General features: G+C 38.2%; 1 protein-coding gene across 2 annotated transcripts in view; it reads left to right on the top strand.

Moving 5' to 3' along the window:
• The window catches only part of ndst3 (N-deacetylase/N-sulfotransferase (heparan glucosaminyl) 3), a 111,690-nt gene that overhangs the window by 29,451 nt on the left and 66,797 nt on the right, over window positions 1–15,442 (top strand). For both annotated transcript variants that reach the window (XM_055158627.1, XM_020930478.2), the window contains exons 4-5: window positions 970–1,124; window positions 7,840–8,025. In XM_055158627.1, coding sequence (XP_055014602.1) covers window positions 970–1,124; window positions 7,840–8,025 — 341 coding nt within the window. The remainder of the gene's footprint in view (window positions 1–969; window positions 1,125–7,839; window positions 8,026–15,442) is intronic.

The following is a 15,442-nucleotide window of genomic DNA, read 5'->3' as shown; positions in this document are numbered from 1 at the left end:
CCAAGTCATGGGCCAAACTCTATATATTGAAAAATTTCAACAACATCAGCATGTTTTCTTTTCTTTCGAGATATGTAATGTTAGACCTTTTCTTATTAAAATAAATGTTTAATAATAGTTTTGCTTAAACACTGAATCCAGAACAAGCATAATATAAAATAATAACAAAATTTTAAATAAATAATGTCTGTAGGAGGCAGGCAACTCTAATACATATTTGATATGATCTCCCGGGCCGAATATAATTATATCGTGGGCCAAATTTTGCCCCCGGGCCTGAGTTTGACATGTCTGATATAGAGAGACTAATAATAAAGTGTTACTCAAATATGTGTGAATGAAACAAAACACAACTCCAGGTATGTTTCTGATGGGATGATGAGATGAGAACAACATTATAATATGGCTGAAAGCTCACAAGAGTCAATTTTGTATAATTTAAGACCTTTAAAGAGTGAACAGGGGAGTTGGTTTATGTTTTGATTGACAGCCATCCATAGATTAACAAAGATGTCTTTTTTTAAACATTGTGTATTTTTGAATATTTTAAAAATGGTGCCGCAATTTTAAAAAATACATATATTTTTTTGCTCCAACACATTTGCAAAGCATTCTGGTATTCGTAGTATTAGTGGTGCATGTGCCATATTGGTGCGGCAGCCGGCGGGCCAGCTCTAATACATATTTGATATGATCTCACGGGCCAGATATAATTATATTATGAGCCAAATTTGGTCCCCGGGCCTGAGTTTGACATGTCTGGTGTAGGGAGTTTAAAACCACATTCGTGTATTTCCTGTATGACATAACATCACAATGTGGAGCAGAGTGTTTTCTGTTTGAGAGAAAGAGCTCATCTTAAACACACCTTTAATTACAAATGCCACATAAACCAATCCAAACCCTACTGTATCTGCTTTATTTCTGTTATTAATTATTTTCTTTATATCGCTGTTTGTGTGTGTACAGGAACTGTGCAGGAAGACGAAGGTGACGATTTGCTGTTGCGATATGTGGATGAGTTCTGGTGGTTCCCTCACATGTGGAGCCATATGCAGCCACACCTTTTCCACAATGAGTCCTCTCTGCTGGACCAGATGGTTCTCAACAAGCAGTTTGCTCTGGTGAGACAGATCCTCCACACATGTGTCTGACGCAGCTGTCTCTTCTCCTCTGTCTGACTGTCCTTTTAATCAGACTTCTTCCTGTGATTGCATTTTACTTCAAGGACGTTTGTGGCTCACGGCGATTGTCAGTTCTTTTTGTTATTTTTGCCCTTTGACTTAATCAGTACTGTTCATTTTTCACAATGCTCTTTTACTGAAGATCATAACAGAGGTGCGAGCGCTGGAGCTGGAATTTTGTTTGCAGTAATAATTTTATGTAAATTGTAGGGGTAGGGCTGGGAATCACAGGGTCCCTGTTCACGGTTCGATACGATAATGCCATAATCGATTCTAGTATTTCAGTTTGATTTCGTGTTGAGTTCGATTGTCGGAGGGGCTGCTGGGAACAAGACAGGAGCACACAGATATACAGAAAGTCAGGAGGAGCCGTGACTTTTAGCCATCAAAATAAATAAATGCAGAAAATAGAAAGATTAGATGGTGACGTTTATGTCTAAAAGCCTTTCAGTAGTGCATCATAAACCACTTGCTCCTTATGAGACACACTATTTTTTTTAAATAATTGTGGCCTAAATCATTAAGCCAGTTATGTATTCATAATGGTCAACTGCTTTGGGTCTGTTTTAGTGAAATTATAAAAACTGGTGACCTGTTTTTTATTTAATTAATTTAAAAAGTTATGTATTTTTAGTAAGTAATTTATTCCAGATATCTACTGTTCATGCTAACTAAAGTTCTGAACGTTATTATTAATAACGTTGACTTTATTTTTTAATTCAATGTTAATAGTATATTTTGTGTTTTAAGATAAGAAATTATGTTAATTTAAAGAAGTTATCAAAATCAAAAGTTGAACTGAAACATGACTTAAGTGAATCGTCCCATCCCTAATTGCATGTTATACAATTCAATACATTTTAGAAAAATATTTCTTCTTTGTTAAACCACCACCTTTGCAAAGTTAATATGAAATACATCTATTTTAATTATCAATACAGTGAGTCTTAATATTGTTATCATGAGCTGCTTTATTAATATATCACCAAGAGTTTTTTGTGACTACACTAAAATCTTGTTCCTTTCATTATTAATATTATCAAATCTATTACCACAATATATCCATATTTTTATATTTTCACACACCCTTAGGCTGTAGGTTTTTGGTTGTTTAGTCAAATGATTGGTTGATGGTGTCTTAGTCGACTGGGATGTGTAGTTGTTTAATCATTTTCTTCATATTATATTGGGAAAAAGTAGAAATGAGAGGTTAGTAAGTTAGCTGAAGATTTTAATTCCTGTGCAGGTGTAGTCTTGTGAGTGCAGTTTGGGTCAGATACATAGATGCGTAATAGTTTAGAACGCTTATGCCACACCCCCTTTTAGTCGATTTGAGACCCTTTTTATCATGTGAATAAATATTGTCAAAAATACTGAGCTCAAAATTGACCTTTGACCCTTATTTGTCAGTTACTGTACTCTGCCTTTGTATCATAAGGAGTCGCGCAAAGGCAAAAGGCAGTAACAGTGCATGTTTTGGTTGTGATTTAGTTTATAAATATATTTTATTGTATAATCCAACCTCTTGCCTCCTTCTTTTTGTTGCAGCCTTGACACAGGGTCTTAACATGTTAAATGTATACAACGTTGTATTAAATTATACTTAAATGATCTTTAATGTGAAACTATTTTGGTGTATTTATTCATACTATACATACTATACTGCAAAGTACCTTGTCTGTCAAACTGTTTAACTGTTTAAGTGTTGTCGCACAATCCTGACCAGCACTAAACAGGAAATCGAAAGGTCTATATCATTTCAAACAAACACCATGATGACTCGACCTTGGTGATGTGTTCTTATAATGGATGGAAGTCTGGTTAAAGTCAAGCAAATAACGATCATGTTAGTTCCTGCCTTTTGCCTTTGCACAGTTCCTTATTTTTGCGATGTGATACAAAGGCAGAATACAGGAACTGACAAATAAGGGTCAAAGGCCAATTTTGAGCTCAATATTTTTTTTCATGTAAATATTCCTTCATTAAAGCAACTAGCTGTACAATTTTGGAGCCCTACCTACTATACTTTTGTCTGGACAAAACAGAAACTTTTTTCTCAGTTTCACACTCTGGCAAGTTAAAGTATTTTGCCTTTGTAGGGCAGCACAATCTATATTTAATGTTTCAGGTTTCAGGTTTTTCGTTTATATCCTTGTGGAGAAACTTGGCTCTGAGCAGGGGTCAGTAGCGTTAACAAAACATAACAAAAGACAAAAGAAAAACATGTAGAACTGGGCAATTTACAATCACTCAGGCTCCTCACATCTGCACAGTCAGTCCATGTTGTTAATATTTTATGGACTGAGTTGGAAGTTTTTATACCTGTTATTTATCTATTGCTATCTAATTATCTACTCCAAGACTTGTGACCTCTGTGTACATTTAGTTGTGAACTGTGAATTGTTCAGTTCATAACTCAGGCACACAAAGAGGAGAAAAGTATTCACACACCACCAACATTCTTGTTTTCTCAACTTCAGTCACGTACTTCTGTTTACCAATTAAAATCTTAATCTTTTAGTAAATCCCTGCATCTGAAAATCGTCTTCTTTTTTGTTTGCGCTTTTTTATCAAGTAGAGTTTGGAAATGATCTTAAAAAAAAAAGACTCTCAGAACATCAAAAATAACACTGCGCTATGTAATCACCAACGCAAATTAGTTTTACAGTGGATGGACATGGGGTCAGAATGCCCCTCAAAACAAAATCCATCTCTTTTCTGAAACTGACAGAATAACTTCTCACGGGTTAACAATAGAAGCGTCGCCTGGGCCTTGTTTATTCCCTGATTAAGCCTCGGTGCATGGTGTCAAGTGCCATTGTCTCTCCTATGCGCCTTTGTTAGTGATTCACATGACTGTAATGGATTGTCATGTCACACTTATAATAAAACGCGAGGGGCCCGGTGCACATTTGCCGAAGGTGAGTGTGCTCGTAAACAGTGATCCCTAACCTCTACCACACATCTGCTCTCCCATCGTGCTCTGCTGCTGTGGATGGAGTGTGTGGGAGTGTGTCAGCACCAAGGACAGCGCCATCAGTCTGGAAGATCCACGCACACACACACAACATATTTGCACGCGTCTTTTAATTCCCAAACCAAGGCCGGAGAGCAACCCACATGGTCTATACAAGGTCAGATCTATGGGCAGTGCGTGTTTACTTTTATGTTCTTATTATGTTTCGTCATCACAAACATACCTGGAGTTTTGTTTTGTTTTCATTTGTGATGGAAATTTATGTTGTGGAAATTTCTCTCAATTTGTCTTTGTGTAAATGAACATAATTTCTACCTGAGACCATACCCCCACAGGAAAATATTGATTATGATTGATTGAATTAAAATAGTGATTAGTTTATTGTTCAGAAACACATTTGGTCTTGTAAGTAAAACTAATTTGGTTTGGTAGTTAAAGACAGGATGCAAATCAGATCAAGCACATGTTCACATACCTCAGTAGGAGTCGTCTAACCTGATTCATCAGCCGGTTTCACTTCGTGGAAACCGTCTGACCTCACAGCATTAGAATTTGTTCGCTTGACGGTAGGCGGGTACTTTTTTGTTTAACTGCTATTTGGTCATGACGTATGTAATGTGCTGCTAATGGGGCTAACTGGTATATTAAGCTTTTCCCAAATCCCGGGCAATAACGTTTTTCCCCTTGATAAAATTCACCAAGCATTATCTTTGTTCTAGCTTTAAGTCCTCGCTCTCCAGAGTCGTTTCCAACACAGAATATTTGACTCTTCGCTGATTGACCTGTGCACGATCTACCACTTCCAGGGTTCTTGCAAACCATCTATTGTATTTTGATTCCTGACCTAGTCGCTGGAGAGAAATGAAATTGAGTGGACTCACTAGGTGGCGCCAGCCTGGCCAGGAGTCATCACCTTCTCAGTTTGAAATGTATGTCCTCTGGTCATCTCAGGCTATATAAACTTGGTGCTTTGTAACATTTGGAGGCAGAATGTGTGAGGGACATACCGCTGGTGAGGATGTTGGTCTGTGGCCAGGGCAGGCCTAGACCTGGTCCATATCTGCTGTAACAAGAATAAACCTTGGTCTGTGTCCCAAAAACTCATCGGGCTTCACAAATGGGTGAATTATTTATCATCAAGAGAAACATAATTTTTTCCACAATATAATTCATACACGTTTAACACACAAATCCTTCATATTTAGACTGAGTTCTTCTCTCAAATGAAAAACACTCTGTTTTAAGGCTCACAGGAGTCAGTTTTGCCTAATATAGGACCTTTGTATTGTATTTGCATTTTGAAGTGAAAGGTCTATTTCTCAGTAGTTACCCCCGAAGAGTATACTGTAAAAGCAATAGTATGTAATAAAATGAGCCTGCTTGCCCTCTGCAGTTAATAATAAAGTTGTTTTTATTTCTCGTCAACCCAAAAAAAATACTGAAAGAAGTGCTCTGATTAGCTGTGCTTGGGTGGTCCATCACAGTCTCACTTCAGCACCTGAAAAAAGCTGTTCTGTGCAAACACGTGAAAATGAATACATGTGGATATTAACAATGTGCTGAAGGGTTTGTGAGAGCTACGAACAAGTTGGGCAGATTGTGAAAATCAGGTCCCCCATTTTGACATAGTATTACACCAGTTGCCATAGCGATTTCAAATTTAACAAACCTTCTCCATGTATAGAACCTATATGTGAACAGTGTTAATAATGGAAAAGATCAGGGACTATTTCCTCATTTATTTGTTGAACAGACGGCAGCACATGAGCTCTTCTGCATTGTCTGAGATATTTATGGCTGCTGCTGCCTTCTGTAATGTCTGTGTGGCGTTTCTTTCCATTGGCTCATTGTTATTCATTCACAAGATGTTTGGCTAAAGGGCCAGCCTGGCATGTGGCGGCCGTACACCATCGCCGCTCATAAGTTTATGCATATACAGTACGTGGTGCCATTGACCGTGGGGTTATGGCAGGAGCGGTGCTTAAGGACAATGTCAAGTGGAGTTTGCTGAGATTGAACCAGAAACTCTTGTGTTTGTAAACAAAGCATCAGTTCTGCCTCCTTAGCTGTTCATAAACTGTATATGTATATAGCCGCGAGCTGCCGTGTTCCAAATAGGAAATGAGCATGAGGGCACTTCCAGCTCCATCTGCTCTGGCATCGTTGACTCTACATTGAAATATTGTCACTCCTCTCTCTGTAACTGCTGCTGTGAGCCTCGGCATTTTCTGAAAATGTTTGTATTAACCCTCTCTACATGATTCTGGTGTTTTTCTTTTGCTATTTTGTCTGTAAATAAATCCCTTTTTTGTCATTTGGAACTTGGCTCTAAATTGTCCACTATCCTCGTGAGCTTCATTTGACTGGAGCCGGACGAATCCATGTATCATTTGTTCATTTGTTTTTCAAAATAAAACCAAAAATAAGAAGAAGAAAAAAAAAAAAAAAAAACAGCTATTTTCTTCATTATTTGTCTCCGAAACCAAAATGAAAAAACGGATAATGATTCTTTTTTTTTTTTTTTCAGTTTTCAATTTTGTGTTTTAAATGAATAATGGAAAAAAGGGATAATGACCATTTCCCATTCCCGTAAATTAAACTGCAATACCGGACTTTTGTGTCACAAACAGACTGAACCAGTACTAAACCACTACTGAACCAGGACTAAAACAGGACTGAACCAGGACTAAAAAAGGTCTAAATCAGCTATAAACCAGAATTGAACCAGGACTAAACCAGGTTCAAACCAGGTTCAAACCAGGTCTAAACCAGGACTGAACCTGAGTGTCGATAGGGGCCCGAAGGTGCGCTCACGTAGACTGTCAGGTGTTTAGGACTGAGACCGGGACTGAGGCCGGGACTGAGGCCGGGCCTGAGACCAAGACCAGACATGGACTGAAACCAGGACCAAGACTGAGACTGGGACCAGACCGGGACTGAGACCAGGATTGAGACCAGAACCAGACCAGGACTGAAACCGGTTTAGTCCTGGTTTACTCCTGGTTTAGACCTGATTCAGTTCTGGTTTAGACCTGTTTTAGTCCTGGTTCAGTTCTGGTTTAGACCTGTTTTAGTCCTGTTTTAGTACTGTTTTAGTCCTGGTTCAGTCCTGGGTCCTGGTTCAGTCCTGGTTAGGTCCACACTTTAAGTCAGGCAAACGGGAAACGGCCATTATCCATTTTTTCTATTATTCACATAAACACAAAATCGAAAACTGAAAAAAATGAATCGTTTTGGAGACAAATAATGAAGAAAATAGTAGTTTTTTTTTTCCCCTTTTTTTTATTTTTTATTTTTAGTTTTATTTTGAAAAGCAAATGATTTGGACACTATGGGTAATGTCACACTCACTTAGTCCACACTTATGATTGTTATAAATAAACATACAGTCATGACATGTTTTGAAAGATTAAAAACGATTTGCATATGAGCATCTTCCTCTTTCCCTTTTGTCTTGACCAAATCCATAATTACTGTTGATGTTCTGGGGACATGAAACCAACAATCTAACCATCCCCACACACAAATGTAATCAAACAGTTCATTTACGCCTGAAGAATGTGAGCCACATGCTCCGTGTCCAGGGTCAGATGTGCAGAAGTCGTAGCGTTGTCATAGATCTGCCTCTCCTGCGAGTATGAATGCCGCTCTAATGGCGATCTCTCTCTTTTTATGTAGGAGCACAACATCCCGGTGGACATGGGCTACGCTGTGGCCCCTCACCACTCGGGGGTCTACCCAGTGCACATGCAGCTGTACGAGGCCTGGAGGAGGGTCTGGAATATCCGGGTCACCAGCACAGAAGAGTACCCCCACCTCAAACCCGCACGCTATCGAAAAGGCTTCATCCACAACAACATCATGGTGAGAATGCAAACAACTGCTGAAGGCAATGGGCTGTTATTAGCACCACAAACTCATACAGCTTATCTGCACCAAACATGGACGTACATATACAAAGATAACCAGGCTGGACTGCTCTGGAGGTAGTATCATAAAGAGGAAATAGTTGTACTGAACTTTAAATTGGCAAAATAGAGGATATAGTATAAATATCTGCATGCTTGATTCATCTGTGTTATTGTACCTTCACCGAAACTGAGTAATTGTTACAGGTTAGAAAGATAGAAAGAAAATACTACTATAATATAAGAAAATACTACTTTTTTCATATTATTGGTTTGAGCAAGGTAAAACTAAATCAATAACAATACTTACATATTCCACCACAAGGGCTTAATGCTGCATGGTTCTGATGGAGGGTCCTTAAAATGCTTTTGAAGATCCAGGACAGAAGTGGACAGTTATTTTTTCCATGGGGCCACATGAGAAACAGAAAATATTGTGGATGGCCGGGCCAAAATGGTTAACTTCAGTATATTAATTGTATTTCTTTATAAAAAGCAGTTTTTTGTTTTGGCAAGCTGGTAAAAATTTATGTAATGATTAAGCAATGAAAAAGTGAGGCTGTCTTACAAAAAATAAATAAATAAAAAAACATTTCTAAAATCCAAGCAATGCAGCTTTAGTCCATGCTGGACATAAAATGATAAAATATGTTTATTTTGTAATACCAAATGAGCTTAAACGGGCTGGTCAGAGTCAACCAAAGTAGCCTGATACATCAGACGGTTTCTATGAAGTGAAACCGGCTGCATTAGAATTCATTCGCTTGACGGGAGGTGGGTACTTTTTTAATTTAACCAATCGCTGATATTTGGTCGTGATGTATGTAATGCATAACAGGGCTAACTGGTATATTAAGCTTTTCCCAAGTCCCATAGGAAGAAGGGCAATATCGTCTTTCCCCTTGATAAACTTCACCAAACATTCTCTTTGTTCCGGCTTTAAATCCCCGATCTCAGGAATCGTTGCCAACACAGAATGTATGGCTCTTCGCTGATCGGCTGGTGCCTGAACTCGCACTTCCGGGGTTTTTGCAAATCGTCTAGTGTATTCCGATTCCTGACCTAGTCGCTGGAGAGAAATTAAATTGAGCGGAGGCACTAGGTGGTGTCAGCCTGGCTACAACCAAAGCCCTGGGAGCTGTACAATGCCCAGGTCAGGTCTAGAATGTTTCATAGTATGATATTAAATCTTCCTATATTCACGGAGACCAAAATAAAACGTACGTAGTTACAGGTCATATCCGTGCAGAGGCAACCCTTTTCTAGGTATTTTTGAGCTATGAAACTACTTGTAATTTCATAAATGTAAGGTAGAGCTGGTTAATGTCATACTGTGGAACATTCCAGGCAGAGCAATGATCAAAAAGCTGCATAATGGACCTTTAAAATATAGCAATTAACAACATAAGCAGGATGTCTTCGTATAGAGACATACAGAAGGCTATGATATTTATAGCGTTTATGAATGATTTAAATTACATTTGAAGCACTTCATATTCTATTAATATGTGGCCAGCTTCATGTCAGTCTCCACTTCCCCACACAAGTGTCCGTGTTATGTAGTTTTTCATTTAGATGAGCACCATGTGTCTACTCCATATGTCACAAACATATCTTAGTTGCCTATTAAAGGGCTCATATTATGTGATTTTCTTATGAATGTTATCTTCAACAAACCTGCATATTTAGGCTGAGCTCTTCTCCCAAATAGAAAATACTCTGTTCCAACTTGTGATGTCATGTGGTAATACAGAAGTGCTCCACTGTGTTTTTAAACCCCACATACTTTCACTAGAATCATTTGGATAATTTCAGCTTCAGGAATTGTCAGTCTCTACTGAACTAAAAGGTAAAATGAAGCTGTTAATAAAATAAATAAATAAATAAAATACCGCTAAATGACATGACAAGGTGGAACAGAGTATTGAGCATTTGTTTGACAGACTAATAATAAAACAAAACACAACTACATCTATATTTTTGAGCATTAAACAACATTATAACATGTCTTAAAGCTCACGAGAGTCAATTTAGCATAATATAGGACATTTAAGCTTTGTAATGCTGCCAACTGAACTAAACGAAGTCCTTTTTGGTTGTTGATGGTTTTGAAATATTTTTGCTGCTTCCAAAAATGTCAAATCAAAGCTCCGACTCCAGTTGCATAGTTACATTCTCCTCTGTTGGTCATGGATGCTGTGGGCACGTGCGTGGGTGGACATCTTTGACCTTGTCTTGACACACAAATCTCCAATCTTGCACTGACTCAATATTTAATCACACCCTAATGCTTTTCTCTGTGCAACCAACTCTGTGTCATACAAAGCCCTTGTAACCAGAACAGCCTAACCTCTAGCTTCGTATTTGATTAATAATTCATCAGTAATTGTTTGCTACAATAAAACTATTGTCAGCCATTTTGGATTCTGGCTCCGTCTCTCCCTCCTTCGCCATTCCTCTTCATCGCTTGTCATTCAAAAGCTTTTGTCACTTTGTACAATGGTGCCTCTATTGACAAAAGAACCAATCACCGCCTGACACTAAAATTACCATTCGTCAAATCTCTAATCAGTTCAGAAATGTGCTTTTGTTTCTGCTAACATCTCTTCGGGGCCTGTTTGATAGACGTTAGTATTCTTCTGCCTTAATTGCAAGATGACAGTTTGACACGTCTGGATTTGTTATTATACATGATCAATAATAATAATAATACGAGACATTATTCAGTGTATTAAACCACGGGGCTCACAATAAAAGTGTGTTTCATACTGGGTAAGGAAATGAATGGCCACAAAGGGGGTAAAGAACAAAACATGTAATATGAATCACAAAGGATTTTAAGAGATTTGGAACAAGAAAACGTAGAATTAAATACATGAAAAAAAGACTTGGTTTATTGGTCTTGTAATTAAATGTTAGAAATACAGGTCTTTATAATGAACTGTTATTCTACTCCACTTCATACGGGGGAAACAACACGACTTTGAACAAATATGGACACTTTTTTTGAATACTTGAATACCGTATTTTCCGGACTATAGGGCTCGCTCTTAAGTCTTTAACCCCATCAAAAAACGAGTGTGCGCCCCACAATCCAAAGCGCCTCATACACAAATCCACTCGAGTGTCCCAGCACGACTTCAGTAAACTATAAAGCCGCACCACCTGCAGCCACACTCATCACTCCAAGCAGACGAGGAACGGAACGGAGGAACGAACCAAAAAAGCGAGTGCAATGTGCCACTTCTAGACACGACTGAACAACTGAGTCACTGCGAACACGTCAACAATCCGGCGTTCCCAGACAGCACCCTCCCTACACGCCACAACTGAACAAAGCCCAGAGTCACCGTGAACGCCAAAACAAAGTCTGACTGATCCATCAAACTGTTGTGTTTCGTTTAAAGTCTGGCGCGGTTTATTTGTGAAAAAAGTTTGAAAATAGACCATTTAATGACCTTATAATCCAGAGCGACTAATAGTGTGGAAAATACGGCACTTTGATTACCTCAAAATGTCTGGGCGTTTTTTTTATGTAGTGTTTTTGAAATGTGTCTGTGTAGAGAGAGGGTTGGTGCATAGAAGAGTTTTGTTTTATTTTTGTCTATTTTTTGTTTCAGTTCTGTAAAATATTAAAATTTATATAAAAAAAATAAAAAAAAAATAATACAGGTCTTTACTCCTAATTATTCTGCTCATATGTGTATATATAGTACACAAATCTAACCACAAATTTTACACTTCTCGCTGTTAAATAAACAAAGTATGTCTTTTTCATTACAATATATTATAATTTGAAAAGTTTAAAATATGATCAGTTTTTGCATTTACATTTTTAATCATATATTCAACCAAATCAACAACAACCAGGAGATCTAAATCCCATCATCGCTCAAGCAATATAATAATTCATTTTTTGAATAATGGAAGCCGGCGAAGAAAAACAAGCGCCTTACATCAGATTAGAACAAAAGATTTAAGAGTTTGAAGTGATGAAAACAGTACAATAAATAAATCATTCCTCGAAGACTTAGGCACAAGTGATTTCCGGAGCCTTGAAATAAATGCAGATGGCCGTTTGTTGGAAAAGTTCATATCTTTTCTCTGTTACCTTTTCCACTTTAGTAAATGTTGTCCAGGCTGTAAAATCCCACGGGAAATAGAACAAGGACGTATGCAAATCAGACCCAGTCCCACGGCGAAAGGAAAAGCCTTTTGTTGATAGTGTTCATGTTTGGTACAGGATTTTTCTGAATAAAGACCAAACATGGCTGCATATTCTCTACACATATGCTCCTCGTGTCCCTGGAGGCTTTCCTATGATCACAGAATGTATAAAGAAGAGGACTAAGGCAGGGTGACGTCAAACATAATGTTCAAACTCCAGTCAAATGAAGCTCACGAGGCTTAGCAGTTATACGGGCACATTTTGGGAATAGGGATTTATTTATGAACAAAATAACAAAATAAAAACATGAGGATTAGAGCGGATTAAAACGAACATTTTAAAGGTGCAGTGTAGCTTTTCTGCTGGAGGGTCCGTCAAATGGTTTTCTTCATGGAAAAGTTATTGTTTTGTCTGTAATGTTTCACAGTATGGAAACATTTCTATCACCATAGAGACCAAACCAGGCCAAGTTACTGGTCAGATCGGTGAAGAGGCAACCACGCTCACTTAGACTTATAGTGACCCAAATCTGATTTTTTGGCCCCTATGTGACCTGTATCTGATCTTTTAATGACGACACAGATCCGATTTTTTCAAATGCGACCCAGGCCACTTGGATATGTGGTCCTAAAATCGGTACATATCCGATCTTTTGACATGCGACTTCAGTCTGAACGGCCAAAGCGCATTCATCCGACCTACACGTTATCAACAAGCCACAAAAGTCACTATTCTGCGCTGAAGTAGGCGAAAATTGTTAGTGAACTCCGTGTCACTGAAGCGAAGCACATCACCACTCACCACTCTTGACTACATCTGCGCATCCACATGTTCCTTTCAACGGACGTCGCTGCCGCTGTCCCACAAAACGCCACGGCCAAAAACCTCGTCCTTCTCCTTCTCAATCTCCTCCTTAAAACAAGTAAGTTGTTCATGTTCTGGCTCCGGTACGAGAGGAACTTTAAAATCTCCAGGTGCTCAATGCTTGCGTCCATGTTTGGACAACTTCTGTAAACACAGAGCACGCTCGCTGTGGATGACGTCATCGTGTCCTCCATTGCACATGCAGGACACTTTCGGGCCATTTAATGTTTACACTGTAGTTCACATACAAGTCGCATTTAATTGGAAATGTGAACGACCTCGCACAAAAAAATCGGATTTCACAAAAAAATCGGAATTTGAGCATTGAGCCCTGCAGTCTGAACGTAGTCTTAGACTTAGACAAACTTTATTGATCCACAAGGGAAATTATTTGGACAAAGTAGCTCACACATCACAGTATAATATAATAATAAAGAGTAATGTAAATTGTCATAATCCATTCTAAATAAGTAACAAAAAACATAGCAAGAGACTGGTCTCAAATAAGGCATAATTATATAAATGTAAATGTACAAGTCAAAATAAAATAGAAAAATAAGTAATAACATATAAAATCACAGCTATATATAAGAGGTCATTAGCCAGGCTTGTGCCACCTAGTGCCTCCGCTCAATTTCATTTGTCTCCAGCAACTAGATCAGGAATCAGAATACACTACATATTTTGCAAGAATCCTGGAAGTTGTACACCTCGCACCGGCCAATCAGCGAAGAGTTGTGAAGCCATGACATCAAACTCAAGCACCTGTCTGGGTCCATTTATAGCACAACAGTAAACAAAGCGGTTGAGATGGATGTAGATGAAGCTGTACATTCTGTATTGGCATGGATTCCAGAGATCGAGGATTTAAAGCCGGAACAAAGAGAATGTTTGGTGAATTTCATCAAGGGGAAAGAGGTTATTGCCCTTCTTCCTATGGGATTTGGCGCATTACATACATCACGACCAAATAGCAGCGACTGGTTAAAGAAAAAAAAGTACCAGCCTACCGTCGAGCGAACAAATCCTAATGCTGCAAGATCAATGAATGAATCGGGCTAAGAGGTCATAGGAAGATATGATGATTGACAGGACATAGGGTTTTCTGTTACATAAGAGTGAGTGGTTGTACAGTTGTAGGGAGTATTATCTCACAGTCAGTATACCTGTTGTTCTAGGTATTTTAACCAACAGAACCATCTGTAATTCAATAAATGCGAGGTAGATATGTTTAATGTCCTTTGTTGTGGAACATTTGAAGCAGAGAGTGACATATCTGTAGAAACAAGCAGGTAACGGACCACCAACAGAAAAGTTACATAGTGCACCTTTAAGACCAAAATGGCGAGGCTCACAGCAGCATGTACAGAGAGAGGTGACAATTTTTCAATATAAAGTCAATTGTAAACAGAGTTGATGGAGCTGGTTAGCTATGTACATTTCTATATACAGTCTATAATTATGATACCCCGTTTGTTAATCAGCGTGTGCTCTGTATCGTCCCCATGGAGAGGCTATGATTGTGTAGCCTCTGTCAAACATGGATGTAAATTATAATGATCTATTGTCAGCCTGTCTCTGTCCATCAGTAAAAACTGTATATCATTGGACTGGGTGATATTACTCATATTAATATCAGTATTATTCAGTATTGAGCACATTTTATTGAGCGGCCGCTGCTGAGTGGTGAGCAGTTCAGACCTTCTATTACAAGGTCAAGGCACAGTGTTACATTTTATTATCTCTTTACACATTTTTGTATTTCTGTTCAAAGTCTTTCTAATATTTTGTTAGAGTGTAGGGATGAGACAAAATCCATATGTTTACATTTTGATCAGAGAAAAGGGGTTAAAGGGCTTATACTGCACTATTTTTAATTCATGTTATAATGTTGTTTCCTCATCAAAAATGTACCTGGTGTTTTGTTTCATGTTTTGTTTTAACACACAAACTGTGCGTATTTAGTCAGGTTAATTTCTCAAACAAAAAACACTCACATCTGGTTATGCAGGAAGTGCTTCACTGTGTTTATAAATTTCATACACTTTCACTAGAATCATTATGATGATTATAACGTTGTTATTGCCAATCTCTACTGAACTAAACATAAAAGGTAGCTGCTAACTTGAAAACTACCATTATCACAAAGTGAAACAGAGCATTTTCAGTTTTGGAGATGTAGACAGACTAATAGTGCAGCTATACTCAAGCCTGTGTGAATGAAACAAAACAACTCGAGGTATGTTTTTGATGAGGTTACAACATTATAACATGGTTTAAAGCTCACAAAAGACCATTTTGCATAATAGCTACCTACCGTATTTTCACACAGGACTATAAG

Source organism: Boleophthalmus pectinirostris, unplaced genomic scaffold (genome assembly GCF_026225935.1).
Source record: "Boleophthalmus pectinirostris isolate CB_2022bp ecotype Guang Dong unplaced genomic scaffold, ASM2622593v1 HiC_scaffold_22, whole genome shotgun sequence".
Lineage (NCBI taxonomy): Eukaryota > Metazoa > Chordata > Actinopteri > Gobiiformes > Gobiidae > Boleophthalmus > Boleophthalmus pectinirostris.
This window is presented reverse-complemented; position numbering and strand designations above follow the sequence as displayed.